General features: G+C 39.7%; 1 protein-coding gene across 2 annotated transcripts in view; it reads right to left on the bottom strand.

Moving 5' to 3' along the window:
* The window catches only part of SMG1 (SMG1 nonsense mediated mRNA decay associated PI3K related kinase), a 119,015-nt gene that overhangs the window by 81,791 nt on the left and 17,701 nt on the right, over positions 1–19,523 (bottom strand). The window contains exons 2-4 of one of the 2 annotated variants that reach the window (XM_048865858.2): positions 17,423–17,586; positions 12,278–12,433; positions 4,919–5,055 (exon numbers count right to left, since the gene is read on the bottom strand). In XM_048865858.2, the coding sequence (XP_048721815.2) occupies positions 4,919–5,055; positions 12,278–12,433; positions 17,423–17,586 (457 nt within the window). The remainder of the gene's footprint in view (positions 1–4,918; positions 5,056–12,277; positions 12,434–17,422; positions 17,587–19,523) is intronic. The other variant, XM_075132746.1, reaches the window with a different exon arrangement.

The following is a 19,523-nucleotide window of genomic DNA, read 5'->3' as shown; positions in this document are numbered from 1 at the left end:
GCAGCAAAAGAGACACAAAAAACCCCAAAAACACAATACAATATTGTGTTAAATGTAAACAACTTAAAAAAGAAAAAAGAAAGCAGAATCTTTCTTCTGCATAGCAAAGTTTCAAAGCTGTATTAAGTCAATGTTTAGTTGTAAACTTTTAAAAGAACCACCATAATGTTTTGTTCAGAGTTACGAACAATTTCGAACCTCCATTCCCAAGGTGTTCGTAACTCTGAGATTCTACTGTCATGTCTTCTACGGGTACACAATTTTATGCTGACCATCAGGTATATCAGCAGAATAACCCTTTAATTGATTAATTAAGGCTGGGGGGTATTTATTAAAAAAAAATAAAAAATTTAAAAAAAAGCATGTTTTGTTAGGTGATCCTAACTTTGGAAAACAGTCACATCTCTTATTCTGCAAAGGAAATTATTGCTGAGGCTAGAGGAATAGTTACGTGCATGGTATATACGGCAATGCACGGTCAAACAAAAATACATCACTTGCAATAGCGTTAGGCACTATAACAAAAAACATGACATGTTTAAAAACTAATACGCCTACTTTTATGTTTTTTTTTATTTATAAAACATGTTTACCTTCTAATGTGCTTGGGGGAAAAAGTGTGTGGTCACTTCAAAAATCTTACATTCTGATCAATGCTGATCCATTTCAGAAAACAATGGCAAAATGAGAGGGACTGCGTGCTTGACTCCCTCAGAATACCATGGTGTCATTATAAAACAAGTTGGGGAACCTTTGCTTCTGGGAAAGGAAGTATGAAAAGGCACAGGATACCATGGAACAAGGAAGGGAAAGACTTATGCAGGCTTTGCAAGACAGAATGCAAAAACGGTGGTGGCATCTAGTGCAGGGGTGGGCAAACTATGGCCCGGGGGCCGCGTCCGAGCCTTCAGACATTTTAATCTGGCCCTTGAGCTCCTGCCATGGAGCGGGGTCAGGGGCTTGCTCTATGCAGCTCTGCTCCGCACACGGCCCCTACCCCTTCCCCAAGCGCCACCCCTGCAGCTCCTATTGGCCAGCAAACAGGGCCAATGGGAGCTGCAGGGGCAGCATCTGCGAACGGGGCAGCGTTCAGAGCCACCTGGCCACACCTCTGTGTAGGAGTCAGAGGGGGAACATGCCGCTGCTTCCAGGAGCTGCTTGAGGTAAGCACTGCCTGGAGTCTGCACCCCAACCTCCTCCCATGCCCCAATCCTTTGCCCCAACCTGGATCCCACTCCTGCCCTTTGAACCCCTTGGTCCCACCCTCCTGCACCCCAGAGCCCACACCCCCAGCTAGAGCTCTCACCCCCTCCCACGCCCCAACCCCCAATATCGTGAGCATTCATGGCCCACCATACAATTTCCATACCCAGATGTGGCCCTTGGGCCAAAACGTTTGCCCACCCCTGATCTAGTGCCTACAGATATTATGGCTCACTAAAAATCTTTGTCTTGAGTAGGTTTTAAAGTTTTGGCTCAAGATTATGTCAAGAACATTATCTGCTCATAGCTAAAAATTTCAGTGATGAAAAGTGTACTTCCTGGAATGGTCTAAGTTAAAGTAAATATTTCCTTTAAAAATATATTAAAAGTTTGACACTGTGGAGAGGCTTTGACAATGTTCTGACAGGCCACGTGTGAGAAGTATGATACTTACTGTTCTAATTGTTTGTGGGTCTACCCTAAAACTTCCTTCACTGTTGAGTTAAGGACAAGTTTGATGGGCATTAGCACTGTGTTCTGAGAAATATATCTGCAAGTCTACTGTATCTTCCCTAGTGTTATGAAAAGTCTAAATTAAAAAGATTATGAAAAACTGAGGTTGGATTGAGGATGGAGAAGGGCAGGGGAAGAGGTTGACTAATAAATAGTGAGAGCCTGAGCCAAGATCCTACAAGTAAAATGAAATGAGATGAGATTTTTAGCAAGTCCTCATATTTTCAGCTAGGCTAACCCTTAATTTTGAAGTCCTGCTTTCATGCTAGCAAACTAAAATGATGACAGTGCTCTCAACTGTCCCATTTTGAGGAGTCTTAACTTCTCCCACATTAAAACACACACACACACACTTATACTCCACCCCAAAATAAACAACATGAAATGCTCACAGATGCCCATCATATTTTTTTCTGAGCATATGTGTGAAAAATCCCAAGGCCACTGGAGAGCTTGACAGTTACAACTAAGCCTAAAACATGTAAGATCCACAAGGGGTGGGAGGGCAACAGGCCTATGTTAGATTCCAAAAAGATGCTTATAAATACATTTGAACTAAAATTCACATGTAAAAGTAGTCTGACCTCCCAGCTACTTATGCTTAATTTTTATTCCAATCAGCATCAGATAAGACTTTTTATGAGTAGTGGGTTCCTTCAGAAGTTTTAACAGCATTGTGGCTATGAAAAGCATAAAACAGGCATGCACTTCACTGGGAGTATTCTTATGCCTTTATTTATTTTTTTAAAGACATATATATAATAGCTCCTCTCATATGCCTGATAGACAGTAGGAATCCTTAATGGAATATGCATTTCCTCATTTTTAATAATCAAGACCAAACAAGATTTATTCAATAAAAGAAGATACTCAATATGATGCAGAAATCAACACCACACTGATTTTCAGAAGGAAAAACTTTACAGTTACTGTAAAATAAGCTAAAGGAGAGTAACTGATGTAGGTCTCATTTGCATGAGAAAAGTGCACTGGTTTAAACTTTAAGAGGGAAAAACGTTTATATGATTTTCAAAAGAAGCCTCTGATGTTGATAGCAAGACTGTTGAATTCAGCACCAATTGCTGCAGAACAGGAGATTCATAAATATCCCATGTAGCTATTTTACCTGCATAGATTCATTCTCTCGCCAACAAGTAAATACTGGCAAATTTGCTCTTTGTTTCTCACACCTCAGGTCTATAATGCCAAACCTTTGTAAATTGCAGAATGGGATTAGAAGACTCTTATTGTGTCTAACAGTGATTCAGAGGAGGCAAAACACTTTCTTCCAGAACAAGAAAGCCCTAACCACCAGAATGTCTTTGAGAGGTATACTGTCTACTGAATCAAGGCTGCCTTCTCCAAGAAACAGTAATATTTCTGTTGTGGCCAGACTGGATGCCTTCATGATAGCAAATTTGTATTTAGAGGAGACAAATGCAATGTCTTCTCTGTTTCAGTTCATTTTTAAAATACTAGATGGGCTCACAAAGCTTCGACTTCCAACTTGCAAACTGGACTTGTGCCCCTTATGGTAGCTGACCTAAAATAATCAACACAGACAATATCTGAACTCAGTCTATTGCTAAGATATCAATTAACAATTGCAGCGCAGTCTCATGGTAAAGGCCTGCAGCCAGAGTTTCATCGTAAGGACTGCCTTCCGCGCCCTCTCGCAGCCGAAGTCACTCAACAGGCAACCCTGCCTCAATTTCCCCCCTTCAAGGGGCTCCTTAAATAACACCCCTTCTTCTAGGATCTAATTTATTGGCATGAAAGGCAAAACTATCCTCAGTCCTGGGACTTTTCTTCTCCCCACAGCTCTTTCCTGTCTTGGCAAGCCACTCTCAGCCCCACCTGGCTGAAGTCTCTCTTTTCCCATGGAATCTGCTCTCCCTGGTCCTCAGCCTTGTTCTCTGTCTTCCAGGCCCAAACCCTTCTGCCTGGACAAAGGTCTCGTGTGCACAACAACTCTTCTACAGTCTCTGTCACAGCTTCCTCTGGTTCTCTCTCCTTGAGCATCCCCTCTCTCTGCAGGTTCCTGCTGCTCTTATAGGGAACTAACCTGATCCCTGCAAAGGTGTGCCTACTTCCCTAAGATTAGCTGGCCCCAGGCCTCTCACCTTTAAAAGGTGCAAGCTATCCTGTTACACAGGATCAAGGATGAAGTAAGGATGAAGTAAGTCAGAGGGCTGCAGTGGAACTAAAGCTATTTTGCCATAATCTTTCCTATTTGGGCAAAGATAGTAAGATGGCTATAGCAAAATTAACTCTATGTGGAGCCCTCTTATGACCTTGCCCCTTTTAACTGGCTTTAAGTCTGGTTTGCAACACAGAGACTGCCCTTTAATCATTAACCATCAATCCAATCCTGGTAATGGACAGGATTCAGATTTATTATATTATACAGTTAACGATGAGATTTTGCTAACTTGACAGCAATCCCTGGAAGGAGTAGTAGGTTCATGCTTCAGTGGTTCTATTTTGCCCTTCAGAGAGATCTGAGAGGTTGGTGTTAAGCAAATGTTCGTTTTTCTGAAATAATCTATCACGCAGGTTTCACAGGATTCTAATCTATCACCCGTCCCTGTCCAACAGCTGGGAAACTACTGGCGAGACAATGATATTTGCATCAAGCTAGCTCATAATTGAAATGGGGATGGGGTGCTTCTGGTTCCCCAAGTACCATTGTAGGAAGCTCTTCCCTCCCCCCATCTGTATTTTCTAGAAAATTGTATTTCCCTCAGCTGCGAACCTTGCCACAGTAATCCATGATTTATATAAGTATTCAATTTTTAATAAAAATATTGAAGTTAATTATTATTTTGAATACAAGAAAATCATTTCAATTCAAGTAAAAATGTACTTAATTCATCAAGAAAATATTTCCAGGAGCAGTCAGAAGAAAAAGAACAGACTGACTGCTGTACAATGGATGTCGTATTTACATCTTGGGCTCACACGTATTTTGTGGTTTTGCTTTGAGGCAAATGTCTTAAGTAATCAAGCTATAAATCATTTCCTGAACGCTACAGAAAGGGCACATGGCCCAGAAATGTTTACCCTTTAAAAAAAAACAAAAAAAACCAAGTGCATTAACCCAGCCTACACTTCAGTAGTCAAACGTTTAGAAAATTGATTTAGAAAACGAACATATTATACATTTTAATGATACATGGAACTGCATGTTAACATTACTAACCAGTTTGTTTTCTGGTTGCTGAATAAATTCTTTCAATTGCTTTACAGTAGCCAGTCTTCGGTCTCTGTCGTCTTCCCGAGTAATTCTCCGAAGAAGATTTGACAGTCGAGACTCGTCAGAATAAGACAACGATCGCTCTGAAAAATATTTTTTTCTCTATAATGGTGTATGAGTATTTACTAAGCAAGCTGAACTTAAATTCATGGGTATATTTTAATAGCATAGCCATTTCTTGAGAAAAAACAAAACCCAGTTTTATTTTTGTCTTTACCTTAGCCTCAAATTAAAAAAATGAAATAGAAAAATGGGTTCAGATACCTGAAAATTTCTTCTCTTTAGCAAATAGTACACACTCTATAATGTCTCTTTGGTCTCCTTGTTGCTCTTAGGCAGAACAAAACCTGTGGTTACAGCATTAGGCTAACCCTGCCTGTTGAAGAGCAATAACTTCAAAACTGAAATAAATTTAATTTTATGATGGATTAACAATAAGAACAGGTTAACTGTTTTGAACAGCTCTGTTTTCCTGCCTCTGCAGCAGGGTCTTCTACTTATAAAACAAAACAGAATACCTTTACTGTAATTATGTCTCCACTTCTTATAGGATCCTATTCTCCCTAACTATTAACAGAAAGGAAGTTTTCAGGGGAATATAAAACTTTCCTAATCTCCAGTATATTCAGGCCCAAAGATCTTAAAATGAAATCTTAGCAGTTGATGTCCCAAGCAGGAGAGATTTTAACTGGAATGAAACAACACATTTTCAGAAATTCAGAACAGTAGAACACAGATTTGACAATCATTTTTATTAGTATTCATAAAGAAACAAAAAATACAAAAAGTAAACAATTTACAGCTTGTATGTTACCAAATACCACCCATTTCACAGGCTATTCAATAAAATTTTGCAATTTTACAGCTTGTCAAAGATGCAAGACTAGACAATACAAAAATAAAACAATACTGCACAGAGACAACATGTTAGGATTGAGGTAACAATAAAAATACACACAAATAGCCAAAAAAGGGAAGGCAAGATCTGGGGGGATGAAAGGAGAGGAAAAAAAGCAGAGGAGTCAGATAAAATGGAAGTCTGTATTCCTTGAGCTGTCTGCATTCTTTATCCAAGTGTATCAAGAAACAGGGTCCAAATTTCTTCCAATTCATATAAGTGCTCTCAATATTGGTAAGATATTCTTTCTTTTGCTGCTCACTCAGACAGGTCTGAATACTATTGCTCTATTCCGGGCATAAGCCTACTCCTTCATTTTTTGTAAAATCATGAGCTTCATAATCATGGCAACCCTCAAGAATCAAAGTCCTGTGGTGGAGTTAAACCAAGCATAGTAGGTACATAACCTAGGAAATAATTTTAAACTGAGGTCTGGTTGAAGAAGCGTATCACTTGTGTCCACCTCTTTCCACAACTGCCTGGCTGTTCGACAGTCCCATAGCATGCAGAAGGGTTCCTTTTTCTCTATTACAGCACCAACTTACATCAGAGGACAAAGCCCTCATCTTGCAAAACCTCCGTGGAGTCCAATACATTTTGAATAGAATCTTTTGCTGTGTCAGGCATAGCCTGAGATCCACAGAAGCATTTGTAACATTCTGTAATATGCTCTGCTACTGAGACTCTTAAGGGCTGTGATAACTCACCTTCATATGCTTACACAAAGAACTCCAGACTAAAGCATATATAAAGCATATATAGCAGACATGGACTTGGGGAGTTTATGAGGCATTTCCAAGGTTTCCTGTCACTCTGGGGCCTTTAGCAGGCCTAGGGCATCCACACCAAACTGAAAGATTAGGAACTGTTTTTGTTTTAAGTACTGACACTCCACCGAGGGTGGCAGGTCATGTTGTTTTAATGTTAGAAGAGAGACAAATACAGAATTTATCATCTGTAAAATAGGCATCATACTTATTTCTTCCATCCTCTCTGTCTTGTTTAAGACTCCAAGATCTTCTGGGCAGGGACTGTTTACAATATATGTGTATGTACAGAGCAAATGGGGCTATGATCTCAGTCGGGGCTTCTTTTGTGCCACAGTAATATAAAATAAATGTAAGTTAACAAGTTACTACTACATGCAAACCTTTCCGTCCAAATGTTGTGTTGAGTATGGACTCCACATAAGTTTTGTATTGTTTAGTGAATGAGTGATCAATTTACTACCTGACCAGTACCTTCATTTGAGATGTACCATTCCATGGTCCACAAGGTTATTACTGATAGGCGAGTTGGAGCCCTATATAAGATGACAGGTTTCAGAGGGGTAGCCATGTTAGTCTGTATCAGCAAAAACAACGAGAAGTCCTTGTGGTACCTTAGAGACTAACAAATTTGTTTGGGCATAAGCTTTCATGGGCTAGAACCCACTTCATCAGATGCATGGAGTGAAAATACAGGAACAGGTATAAATACATGAAAGGATGGGGGTTGCTTTACCAAGTGTGAGGTCAATCTAACGAGATAAATCTATTAACAGCAGGATACCAAGGGAGGAAAAACAACTTTTGAGGTGGTAAGAGTGTGGCCCATTACAGACAGTTGACTCCATGCATCTGATGAAGTGGGTTCTAGCCCACGAAAGCTTATGTTCAAATACATTTGTTAGTCTCTAAGGTGCCACAAGGATTCCTCGTTGTTTTTGCTAAATAAGATGGTAACCTACTAGCTTCAGGAATCTTGATGACTCTGCAGTTGTCTAAAATTTGTCAGATTTATTTTACACAGAGAGAATCTTACCAAATGACATCAGAACTACTCCAGAACTATGAAAAGTTTGGTTTACTTCGGAAATAGAATCTATGTTTGGTACCTGTTTGTCTAAGTAGAACAAACATAAGTGAGTTTCCCCTGAGATCCCTCACTACAAATCAGGTCATGAGAAGGTGAAAAGACTCTGATAAATAAAATGTACAGTGAAACCTAAATCAATTTTCAGTAAATATTTTTAATATCAGATAGAAGAACTGAGGAAAATGAACTGCTCATCTATCAGAAGTAATAGAGAGTCTGCTTTAAGCTATATCTTAACATCTGGATGGATGGAAAATCGTAGTCATTACTATGAGAACAAACAAGGATAGAGGAAATATGCACTCCACATGGATTCATCTTTATCCATACCATAGTGATAAAAAATCCTGCACTTGTACAATCTTAATGAGAATTAGCAGTGATTTGTCCAATCTTGTTCTAGTGTTTGAATACCAACAGGCATACACAGACTTTATTCATAATTCTTTCTTTGATGAGAAAGGCATGTTAACACTGGGGAAAAGAGAATAATTAGATAACCTAAACAACCAGACAGCTAACTTCTATCTGGTAGGATCTTGATATGGCATTGATTCCTATGCTAGCAGATTCTTCCTGTGTGGAACAAACCGATTATTTCCGAGAGATTGTTGATCCCCAAATACATGGTATCCTACATCAGGTTTGCATGATAAGAAAGACTATTGCTCTTCTTCTTCTGATCTTCAGTGAGATCTCTGGTTCTGAAGAAAAAAGTAAACGTGGACAAGAGCTCCCTTGGTCCTAACTGAGAGTGGCTACTGCTCCACGTTTTAGTCTCGTGGGTAAAAATACAAAAAGAAGAATTGTAGTTTTGCTTGGACGCCCTTAGGTCTGAAAGCCAACCAATTTTACTACTAATACCAAGACAGGAAGTGGCAACTCCAATCCATAAAATTCATCCGTTCTTTACTTAGCCAGCCAACTGTGATGGTGTTCTCTTGAATGGGGGAGTTCAGATGGATAGTAGATTTTCTTCCCCTGTTTAAAGGGGAATGTAGGGCTCCTTCTGGAAGACTGGTTGGCTAGATTTTCCCTGCTGTTTAAGACATATGGAGCATGAGAAAGATTACGGTTAGTCATCATTGACTACTAGATCAATGGTTTGAGACCATTGTGGATTGTCACTCTGTTCTGGTAAACTATTAATTGGTCATTTCACCCTAGGAGACCACACTCCTTGTACTATTCTGGTTGGGAAAGGTGCTTCCCAACCTTCCAGACAGGTATCGATTGTTGTAGCTGCCCTGCCTGGTTTAAAAAAAAATTAAAAGGCATTTGAGAATCTGTTTCTCATCGGCCATTAGTTCAGAGTCTTAAAACTTTGAGGAAGATAGGTGATTGGGCATCTTTATGAAAAGGAAATGGCAAGGAAAACTTGACGCAGTCTAATGTACATCTTGTTTCTGGCCAGCATGTCTATACATCCCCAAAAGCTCAAAGAATTTCAAAAAGGCTTTTGGAGAACATGTTACTTCCTCATTGTAATTTCTTTTTTGGAACTGAGCACAATGTATTCAGCTGTACTATAGCCATGTAGACTGAATTCATTTTCCTTTTCTCTTGGCTTATCTGGAAGTCATGGTCTTAAGAAATGGGAAAGCACACCCTATATCCAGTGAGGAGTGTTGAAGGAACCACAGTCAGCTCCTGGTGTTGCTAATGCAAGAGCTGGAATTTCTTCCATGAAATTCCCACTCTAGGAACTGGAATCCCTGCTACAAGAAGATCACTCTAATTTGAGAAGCCTTTGGCTGCTGGACTTATTTGGCAGCTGCCCTGCAAAGATTACCTGCCAATGTCCCATACATGGCTGAGCTACAGAGATAGGAGAGCAGGGTGTAAGGGCACTGTAATGACTCATCTGAAAACAGAAAATCACAAATCTCTGACCCACTGTGGAAGGAAGGAGAGGAACAGGATGAGTAGTTTTGCTCAAAGTTTTCTTTTGCCTTGTCAGCCAGTTTCTGTAGCATTTGGGTTGCAGAGAAACAGGTCACCGGAGCCTTAGAGAGAAACTACTTTTCTGAAATGCACTCTGTACTAGTTATACTATAGTTAGGAATAAGAATATAAGTACTCTTTAGTAACTAATTTAGAAATGTCTTGAATAAGGCAGTGCTAAACTTGCGCAGAGGGATTTCTGTCACCAATTGCAGCTCTGGAGGTAGAGCAAACTGGCAGGCTCTTCAGTTTTAACTTGTAGATCTAAAGTTAATAGAAATAACTAAACCTGTAGTAATTAAATCTTCATCGCTTGACTTCCTGGTGTCTCATCTTGTGTGTCTATCCTTTTGTTTGTAATCTCTTCAGAGCAAGAACTGTACATTTATTTCTCAATTAAAATGCAGCTGTGCTGTTTTATATACAAAAAGAAACGACAATATGAAACTGCAAAAAGACAGTTTACTGGTTTAGATAGACGTACTTCATTTCTCCATGAAAAAGTCTTCCAGTTTATAATTCTGTTAAAAACAGCTTTCTTTCAATTTGATTAATAAATGAAATATTGACCTTTATTACATAATAAAATGTTGAGACTGCCAGTTAGTTGAGCCTAAATCATATGCTGAAAACCAAGTCAGAAGGACAAAATGAACATGAAGTTGTGCAAAGCAAAGCGTTAAACACAGGACACCTGCAAAAGACTTTGTTTGCAAAATAGGGAAGTTTCTGCAACATGCTAATTACCCCTCATAGTAAGACAACCTCCATATTTAAACAACTGTAAAGAAACCACATTCAGATCATGGCAAACAAAGAAATTAAAAATAAAATCCTACCACAAAAAAATTATTCTATTATTTCAAAGGATACACCAAGTTTTAACATAACTGGCTAAGAGATTACACCACCAATTAGTGAACTCTCCCCAATAAAAAGTTGCCCTCAAACTGTTGAGTCCAAAGACAGATGAAATATGAACAGATGTGTACTAGTCACCGATGGTTACTTTTAAATTTCATTCTTTAAAGACTGTAGTTTTTGCACTTTAAGAAGCAACTTAGAGCTGTGGCTTGCTCAAGAGAAACATACATACTATTAAGAATATTCTGCTAATACTGAAAAATATTCTCTCTTCTCACCCCTAAATTCTATTACTAGAGACATGAGACTTAAAACAGGGACAGCTATTAGTCATTCATCTACTTATGGCTCATCTGAAGAGATCAGAAAGGGCAGGACATTCTTGTTGTTAAGGAACTAGACTGGGACTCAGGAGGTCTAGGTTTAATTCCTGGCTCTGCCACAAAATCTCTATTTGAATAAGTCAGTCTGTGTCCCCGTTTTCTAATCTGTAAAATGGAGATAGTATTCTTCTCTCACAGCTTTTGTCTGTCTTGCCTAAAGTAGACTAACCTATCTGGGGCAAGGACTGTCCATTACTATTTGTTTATAAATTGCGTAGCACAGTCAATTTTGGTGGAGGCCTTTAGGAACCACTAATTACACCTCTACCCCGCTATAACGCGGTCCTCGGGAGCCTAAAAGTCTTACTGTCTTATAGGTGAAACCGTGTTATATCGGGGTAGGGAGAGGAAAACCAAGCTCCCCACCCCAGCTCATCTCCGCTCCGCCTCCTCCCCTGAGCCCACCGCCGCTGCTCCGCTCCTCCTCTTCCTCCCAGGCTTGCTGCGCCAATCAGCTATTTGGTGCGGGAAGCCTGGAAAGAAGGTGGGAGAGAAGCAGAGCGGCGGCAGCGGGCTCAGGGGAAGAGGCAGAGGCGGAGCACAGGTGACCTGGGGCAGGAAGAGGTTCCTCTGCGCCCCCCCCCCGCCCCAGCTCACCTCCGTTCTACCCCCTCCCACAAGTGCGCCGCAGCTCCTCTTCTCCCCTTCCCAGGCTTGCCACGTCAATCGCGGCAAGCCTGGGAAGGGGGAGAAGCGGAGCTGTAGCGCACTCATGGGAGGGGGCGGAGCGGAGGTGAACTGGGATGGGGGAGCCACAGCAAGTAAGGGGGGGGGGGGCTCAGAGGAGCCACTTGTGGTAACATGAATTCTGATATCACAAGGTAAAACAGCCCTGCTCCCCGGAGCGCTGCTTTACCGCGTTATATCCGAATTCATGTTATATCGGACCACATTATATCAGAGTAGAGGTGTAATTATAACAATCAGCTGTTGTTGGACTAAGTAACACAACTGTAGTTAGTGTTTATAACTTCATTTAGTCATAAAACAAATCCTATTTTCATGCAAACACTGTTCAAATTAAACCATCATAAAAATAAGGCTGAAGATCTGTTCAACTTCACATAGGAAGTCTCTGATGTAGTGGGAGCAGAGCCCATGACTGATTCCCATCTTGCTCTTATCACTAAGTAGACCACGCTCCTCACTTTAGAAGATAAACTGAGCTGTCAAATTAGAGAGTCATATTTTCATGTTCTCTTTTTCCCATGTAACAATATAGCCAAAACACTTGTTTTTAAATTGTGTATTTTTCCCCAAATACTTTTAATCTGCAGTCAACCTATCTTTGGAAGTTTACAATTTTACACTTCAAAATAATTTACTGTTATTCTTCCTGTAAACACATAGCATTCTTACCCTGTGATTTCCTCATGTCTTTTGTGGCTAAAGCACGATTTCCATGCTGAACACTGGTAAAATCAGGGTTGGTCACATTGTTAACTCTCAGCTCTTGCCCCACCGACTTCCGACCATAAGTATTTTCCCCAGATCCTCCATTGACATTGTAGCCACCTGGGAAAAAATTGGTTTGAAATCAGAACGTTATTGCGTTGTCTATTTAGTACCGCGTTATACCAATGTAATAAAGTGTTTAAATAATTAAAAGGCTTCCAGTTTTAATTATGAAAAAAATTGAATTTGTTATTTGGCTTGATTTTAGACTTTCATATGCAAAAGTGCTTTGCTAGGTCCTTTGAGTTTCTGGGTCACTTGTTCAGACTAAATTAAAGGGACACTATCAAACTGAAATTAGAGTTAAAAAAAATCGAAGTTCAATTTTCAAAATAATACATATGTTTGAGTTTTTTAAAATCCCTTAAAAAGATTAAGGGTGTTATTTATGCTTAGAGAGGTCTTCTGGGTGGGCTTGAGTGTAAACAGGCTTAGGGCCCACCCATCCTCTGTGCACTTACCCACCTGTTCCTTGCTGCCTGCTTATTTCCAGTTCCAGACCTGCTGCTGCTATTAACAGGTAAACATTATCTTGTACACTCTGGGAAATGGTGAAAAAACACTGAGAGGAAGTTCTCTAGTTTCAGTCATAAAGATGTTAGGGGTTATTTGTAGCAATAGCCAGTAAAAAAAATTCCAGGTAGAAATGCTTAAAAGGGACATTGTCAATTTGAAAAATTGCATGTGTCAACGAATATCCTCACTCACACATGGTGTACTAACAAATCTATTATTTGGAAAAACATTTTTGAATTTGGAACAGAGTCTATTCCAGGCGTTCTCAAATTGGGGGGTCATGACTCCTCAGGGGGTCACAAGGTAATGTGGGGATTGCGAGCCATCAGCCTCCACCCCCAAACACCACTTCACATCCAGCATTTATAACAGTATTGAATATTTTTTTTAAGTATTTCTAATTTGTAAGGGAGGGCGGGGAGAGGGTTGGGTCGCATTCAGAAGCTTGCTGACCAATACAAAAAATTGAGAACCACTGGTCCACTCTAAGTGCACAACGTATACTTAAACTGGAAACACTTACACTATCAGTTAAATAAAATTTAAAATGCTGTCACGGCCTTAAATTCTAAAAACCTTTCTGAACTAACATTTTTCCCTAATGGATCATGTTCCTTAAAAGCCTGCACATTTCCAGGCTATACAAGCCCTGGAAGTTAATTAGATACTGATTCACCATTGATCAGCCAACCCAGAAGAAAGGATGGTCTCTTGTGCATGACCCTCCCAATGCCCTGCAGCGCCTCCTCATGGTACTGCACAGCCCAGTGGTGTTCATACTGTCCTATGGTGACAGCCAAATGCCACTGCCATTCTGAAAGAACCAGTTCTCTGAGAATTTACATAGTGAATGGAAGAAACCTTCTGCTCCATCATGTCTCCTGCAGCACTTTGTGTGGGGGACTTCCCTCTGCCCATCTCTCCGCAGGATTGCCAATTTGTACAGGGTAAAGAATAGTCTATTGGGCCTTCACAATCCTTTGTCTGATTGGCAAGAACTCAATCTTGAAGCTCAGACATGGAAAGAAAATTTCAGGCCATGCAGGCAACCTTTTAACATTTCTTCCCTAACTGACCCCTCCAGTCAACCAGGGAAGAACTCATCTAGATTTTTTGACACAAGATCACCAATGGTCGATAGGCCCTCTCTCAGCAACACCACTTCCAGAAGCCAAACTGCCTCACAATATAAGGAAGATGAAAAACAAATATGACTATTATGCAGACCATCTTCCAGCAGCAATAGCAGTTGCTTGGAACAGGTATGTCTTTTAAAGCTGCAGGAATTAGGAAATTTAAAAACTGAAGTCCAAATGATGTTGAGATGCAGTGGACCCAAAGAGCAATTATAAAGCTTCTCTCCAAGAGCTGTGCATCTGAGATGTTAATGAAAATTTCACCATTCCCTCAGGACCCAACAAATTTCTGTACAGAGACCTATAACTTCCTTACTTTAAAACTATGTACAGTATATTATGTAATTAACTGGAAAATTATAGTAAAGGATAATCTTTTATTATGTATTTTTATTTGATCTACAACTTCTCTCTCATTTTTTTCAGTTCAAACAGAAAGAATATATGTCATCAAGGCTTTTTTGCCACAAGTAAAGCAACACTCCACTCTGGAGTTTCCTTGTTTGGTGAAGGCAGTTTTAAGAGAAATAACAGATGCAAAACCTGCAGATGTATCTCCACTGGATTTATGGCTCATTACAACAATCTGTAAACTACTACACCTCTTTTCTCCTATGACTCTAGAGATGTTAACAGCTCACTTCACCTTGAATGGTCTCTTGCACCACAGGTTACTCCTTATCTGTACCCCTCTTTTATTTAGCTGTGACACTGCATACCTTCCCCAGATCTGAATAAGAGCTGTGTATAAGCTTGAAAGTTGATCTCTTTCACCACTAAAAGTTGATCTAATAAGAAATATTACCTTGTCTGTCTAATATCCTGGGACCAACATGGCTACAACAACACTTCTTTTAATTGTTATGTTTATAATACATTTTATGGTTAAGTGACAGTATACCACAATAAAATTCAAGACTAAAAGCATGTAATTTAATTGAAAGTGACAGGTAACATCTGACTTCACACCAAACCAAAGCCACATTTAAATATCCACCTTCCAAAATATCCACTTTGTCATAAAGATAAGGAGGAACGGAATATGACCGGGGGGGGGGAGAGTGTGGCACATGGAGCTGCTGGGGGGTCATATAGACTGGGATTCAGAAGGGCTGGGGGGGGGAGACTGGAGCACCGGCACAGGAGCTAGTGGGGTGACAGTACTGAGGCAGGGGTGAATGAGAATGGGGGTGCAGGGACACATGGGGGACAGGAGAAGAGGGGTGGCTGAGTGAAGGCGCCGGGACACAGATGACGGGGACAGATGTGCCTGACTGAATGGGAGAGGCTAGGGGCTGGCCAGGGTCTGCATGAGGGAGGCTCACTGACTCCCTTACACCCCCCCACCTCCAAAAAACCGTTCCATACATCTCCCACCCACACCCAACAACCCTCCAAGTTCACACCTAGGGTTCTTCCCAGCAATTATTTCCCTCTCCCTCAGCTCCTCTGTTACCCTGACTCCCCCAAACCTTTGCACTGCTTCTGAGGGGTGCAGGAAATATGTTCCTATACTGTAGTTTAAATGAATTACTCAACGTTCTGTGCTAATATGCCTAGTAAGGAATCTATTTGTCAAAAAATATTTCCCGAATCTTTTTTGTCATCTGTATTGTTACAGACATACTTGCTGACAGGTATTTTGAAAGAAATTACCAAAATAATTGGCGCTCACATGATTATATTGTGTTATTCTGACAAATAAAATATGCAGAATTTTACAATATTGTCCATATAATTTTTAATATTTTGGTGCAAAATTCCACCAGGAGTAATTAAATATGTTAATATTACAGTGTTGTTCATTTTAGCAGAACCATGCAGACAACATTGTGTGCAATGGTGGAAATTTAGTATACAGGGGAATAGCTTGCTGCTGTGAAAGTTTGTGGAATGAACTTCCAGTACCCTCATAATCAAACGAAATGTTACCTGCCTACAACAGGGAGGAAAAGAGGAAATGTACTCTTCCCCTCCTTGCCAAACACCACCTCCTAGACTGTTGCTCAAGAGTGGTGTAACCTCTCAAATCTTGTTACAGGATTGAAACATTCCACCAATGGCAGTCCGATGATCACTACTGAGTCAAAATTGTGAATGAATAGAAACAATCCATTTGTGACAATTATCTGTCTACAGGCTATTAGCTTGACTATTTCTTGGACAGAACATAACTTATTCTGATCAGGTTAAATATACATGTACTAGTTCACACACAAACAGCCACAAGTACCTGGACCTCTATAGGCAGACTCAGTGGAGAGAAGTTTGTAATGTAGACATACCCAAAAAACCACTAGTGCAAAGACCAGAGCAAAAAACAAAGCTAGACAGAAATATGGATTTCTTGTCATCATAAAATGCGAGTTCCTTTAGTGGATAAGATAAGAATGTGGAGGTATGTATCCTTTAAGTCCACTAGAATGAAATACTTCCCAAGCCTGATTACCAAAATCAGTGTGTTTGGTCATTTCCACAGTATAGACTTTCACAAAGAAAACTACAAAACTATGATTTTTCTGAACTTGCGGGAGGGGAGGTGGGGGGAATCATGGACTTTTCTAACTCAGACCCTTTCCTACTAGGGAATTTTTAGTGCACACAGCAGAGTCAATGCATGCTAGTTACTGCACAACACTGGTGGGTTTTAGAACTCAAATTATTCTAGTGCACGTTGCTGTGCTGCGTAGACAAGCTGTTAGAATCTAGAGAACCTTCCCAATCAGAAAACAGCTATAAAGTTGAAGGAGACAAATGTCACTTTTTTATATAGATATAGGAACATACTTCATACTTTCTCCAAGCACCATGAAGTGTTTTATCTACCAACTTCATAATACTGTGGGACAAACAGATATCACACCAATTTTATAATAAAGGTAAGCTGAGGCAGAAAGAAGTTAAACAATTTGCTCAAGATTACAGCGAGCGGCAAAGTACAGACTAGATCCCAGAAGTAAATTCCAAATCCACTGCTAGGATCACTAGAAAAATAGTGATTCCCATAAGAGATCAGACCTACGGTCCATCTATTTCAGTAACCTACTGCCAACAGCAACCAGTACCAGGTATTTCAGAGGAAGGAGCCAGAAAGCCATAGCAGACAATTATGAAATAACAGAACCACAGCAAAGTTTCTTTCTAATCAGTCAATTAATACCTGTTTTTTTATTTTATATAATGCAACTCTGGATTTTCTCATTATCCATATCAAATGTCTAATATTTTTTGAATCTTGCTATGTTTTAGACTCAGTTATATCTTGTGGCAATCAGTTTCACAGATTAACTACGCTTTATGTAAAGACAATCCCTCTTATCAATTTTAAGTTTTCTGCCTTTCAGGGTTTTTTTGGATATCCCCTGGTGCTTTACACATGAAACAGAAATCCATATACCTTTTTCTTCATTCTGTATGTCAGTGTGGACTCTGATATCATCGTGTCTTTGTCGAGACACCACAGCTGAATTTGAGGGTTGTAATCCATAGGAGGCAGAGCTGCCCCGGTCTCTGGATGCAGGGTATTTTAAACTGTCTTGATCAGCTGATGCACTGTCAGATCTACAAAAAGAAAATTATTTTTATGTAAGAGTACACTAAAAGAGGGGTTCACATTTATGAACACAGCTCACATTTAAAAACAATCCAATAATCTTCTTAGAAAGAAAAATAAGGCTACACTGTATACCCTAGCTACTTGTAGAAGAAGCAAGCACCTTAAACTTGTGCCTTGAATCAGAACTGAGTAAGCACAGTTACAGAACACAAAGGTAATGTGTTCTAGCGGGTCAATGCCCCGCTGTAAGAACTACGGTCAAGTTCTCAGACTTGGATGGACTGCATGGAATGTCAGATCTTGATCAATTCGGCAAGAAAGAAGAGATGGACAAAAAGAGAAAAGCAGATTGAGCTCTCTGTCACACACACACAAACCCACCCCAGCCAGGAACAAACACCATGTAGTTAACTGTGGAGGAACTAAGAACTGCTCCAAGGTAATTCCTCCCTGTAAGCAGACATATTGTTTGCGATGAGCTGCATAATACTGAGATGAGATTTAAAGGGAAAGTGACTGTGGAAGAATTAAACCTGCAAAGTAAGAACTGTTACCCTTTTCAAGGGTCAAGAAATTACAAATGACTTTTCAGGCAATTCCTTTGCAGAATGAAGTTTAATTTGTGACGTCCCAGAATTGGAGATTTTAAAAAACCAAATCATAATAAGACTATCACACTAATACGTCTCAAAATAATTATATAATAAGAATTTTTACCAAATATTTTCAGTACCTCTCAAGTATAATGCAAAAGTATAGCAGCAAGTTTAACGTTAGGAAGTTATTTAGCATACACAGGATAACTACAAAACAAGAAACTGAGGAAAGACTATAAAGGTGCATTACTTTCATTAAGTGTGTTGGATATACTTTATGTCATGCTAAATAACTTTGGGGGGAAGAGTGGGGGGAGTGACAAACCGAAACATCATTCATTTTCTCCCCATATATGTCAAGTGAATTTGACTTTGAATGCTGTAACTTCATTTAATATTCTGAAGTTATTGGTTTTGCATATCCAAGTCCAGTATCTTAAGTTAATTAAGACCAGACTCTTAAATGCTTCCTTATAAGTAGCATTGGAGGTTTTAGGTTAAATCAAGTGAAACTATAACCAACAAAAATGATTTTTATACAACACACTGAATGATACCTGAATTTACATTGCTGAAAATTATTCACAGAAGGGGCCGTTCAGCAAGCCATAAAGATCTCCCATACTCATTATGAGCTTTTGTTTATATTTAATAAATCAAGAAAAAAAATGATAGTCTAATTTTTCTACTCTTAAATATAAACCCCCCAAAAAATCAGAAGAGAAAATACGACAAATCCTCAATGGTCTTCCAATAAAAACGAAACAGGTCACTATGGTAAGAGCCAAGAGGCAAATTCAAAACAGTGGAATTAAATACACTTTGCAGGCAAAAAGGTTACCAAACCAAGAAATAGTAAGAGATTTATTTCTTCAACCATTTCTTAAAGATGCCCTCAAAGATCAGCTTCCCAATCTACAAAACAGAATAACAGTCCTGAGGGTTAGTGCTTGTCAAGCACTTTGCAAGTGAAAAACCACTAAAAATATTATTGGGGATTTAAAAAAAAAAAAAAAAAACACACATCTGTTTTCCTGAATTCCCCAATACCCACCCCAAATTACAATTTTGTCCCCAGTCTACAGACTCAAGTAGCTAAGAGTCCCAATTAATACTTTCCTATTGCAACACAGACAGATGTCCCTTAGGCCCAAATCCTGATCCAACAGGGAAAGCCTGAACAAAAGACTTTGCTCATGAGAACTAACTGTGGGCTGTGAACATGCCCACACAACCTGGACTACAGTCACTACTACAGCATATGGTATTAAGTAGCAAACGAAGCCCATTTTATGCCACATGTATCTGTATCATACTCCAACTCCACTTACATGGCCCTTGCACAT

Source organism: Caretta caretta, chromosome 10 (assembly GCF_965140235.1).
Source record: "Caretta caretta isolate rCarCar2 chromosome 10, rCarCar1.hap1, whole genome shotgun sequence".
Lineage (NCBI taxonomy): Eukaryota > Metazoa > Chordata > Testudines > Cheloniidae > Caretta > Caretta caretta.
Note: the sequence above shows the minus strand (reverse complement) of the source record. Positions and strands in the feature narration are given on the sequence as shown.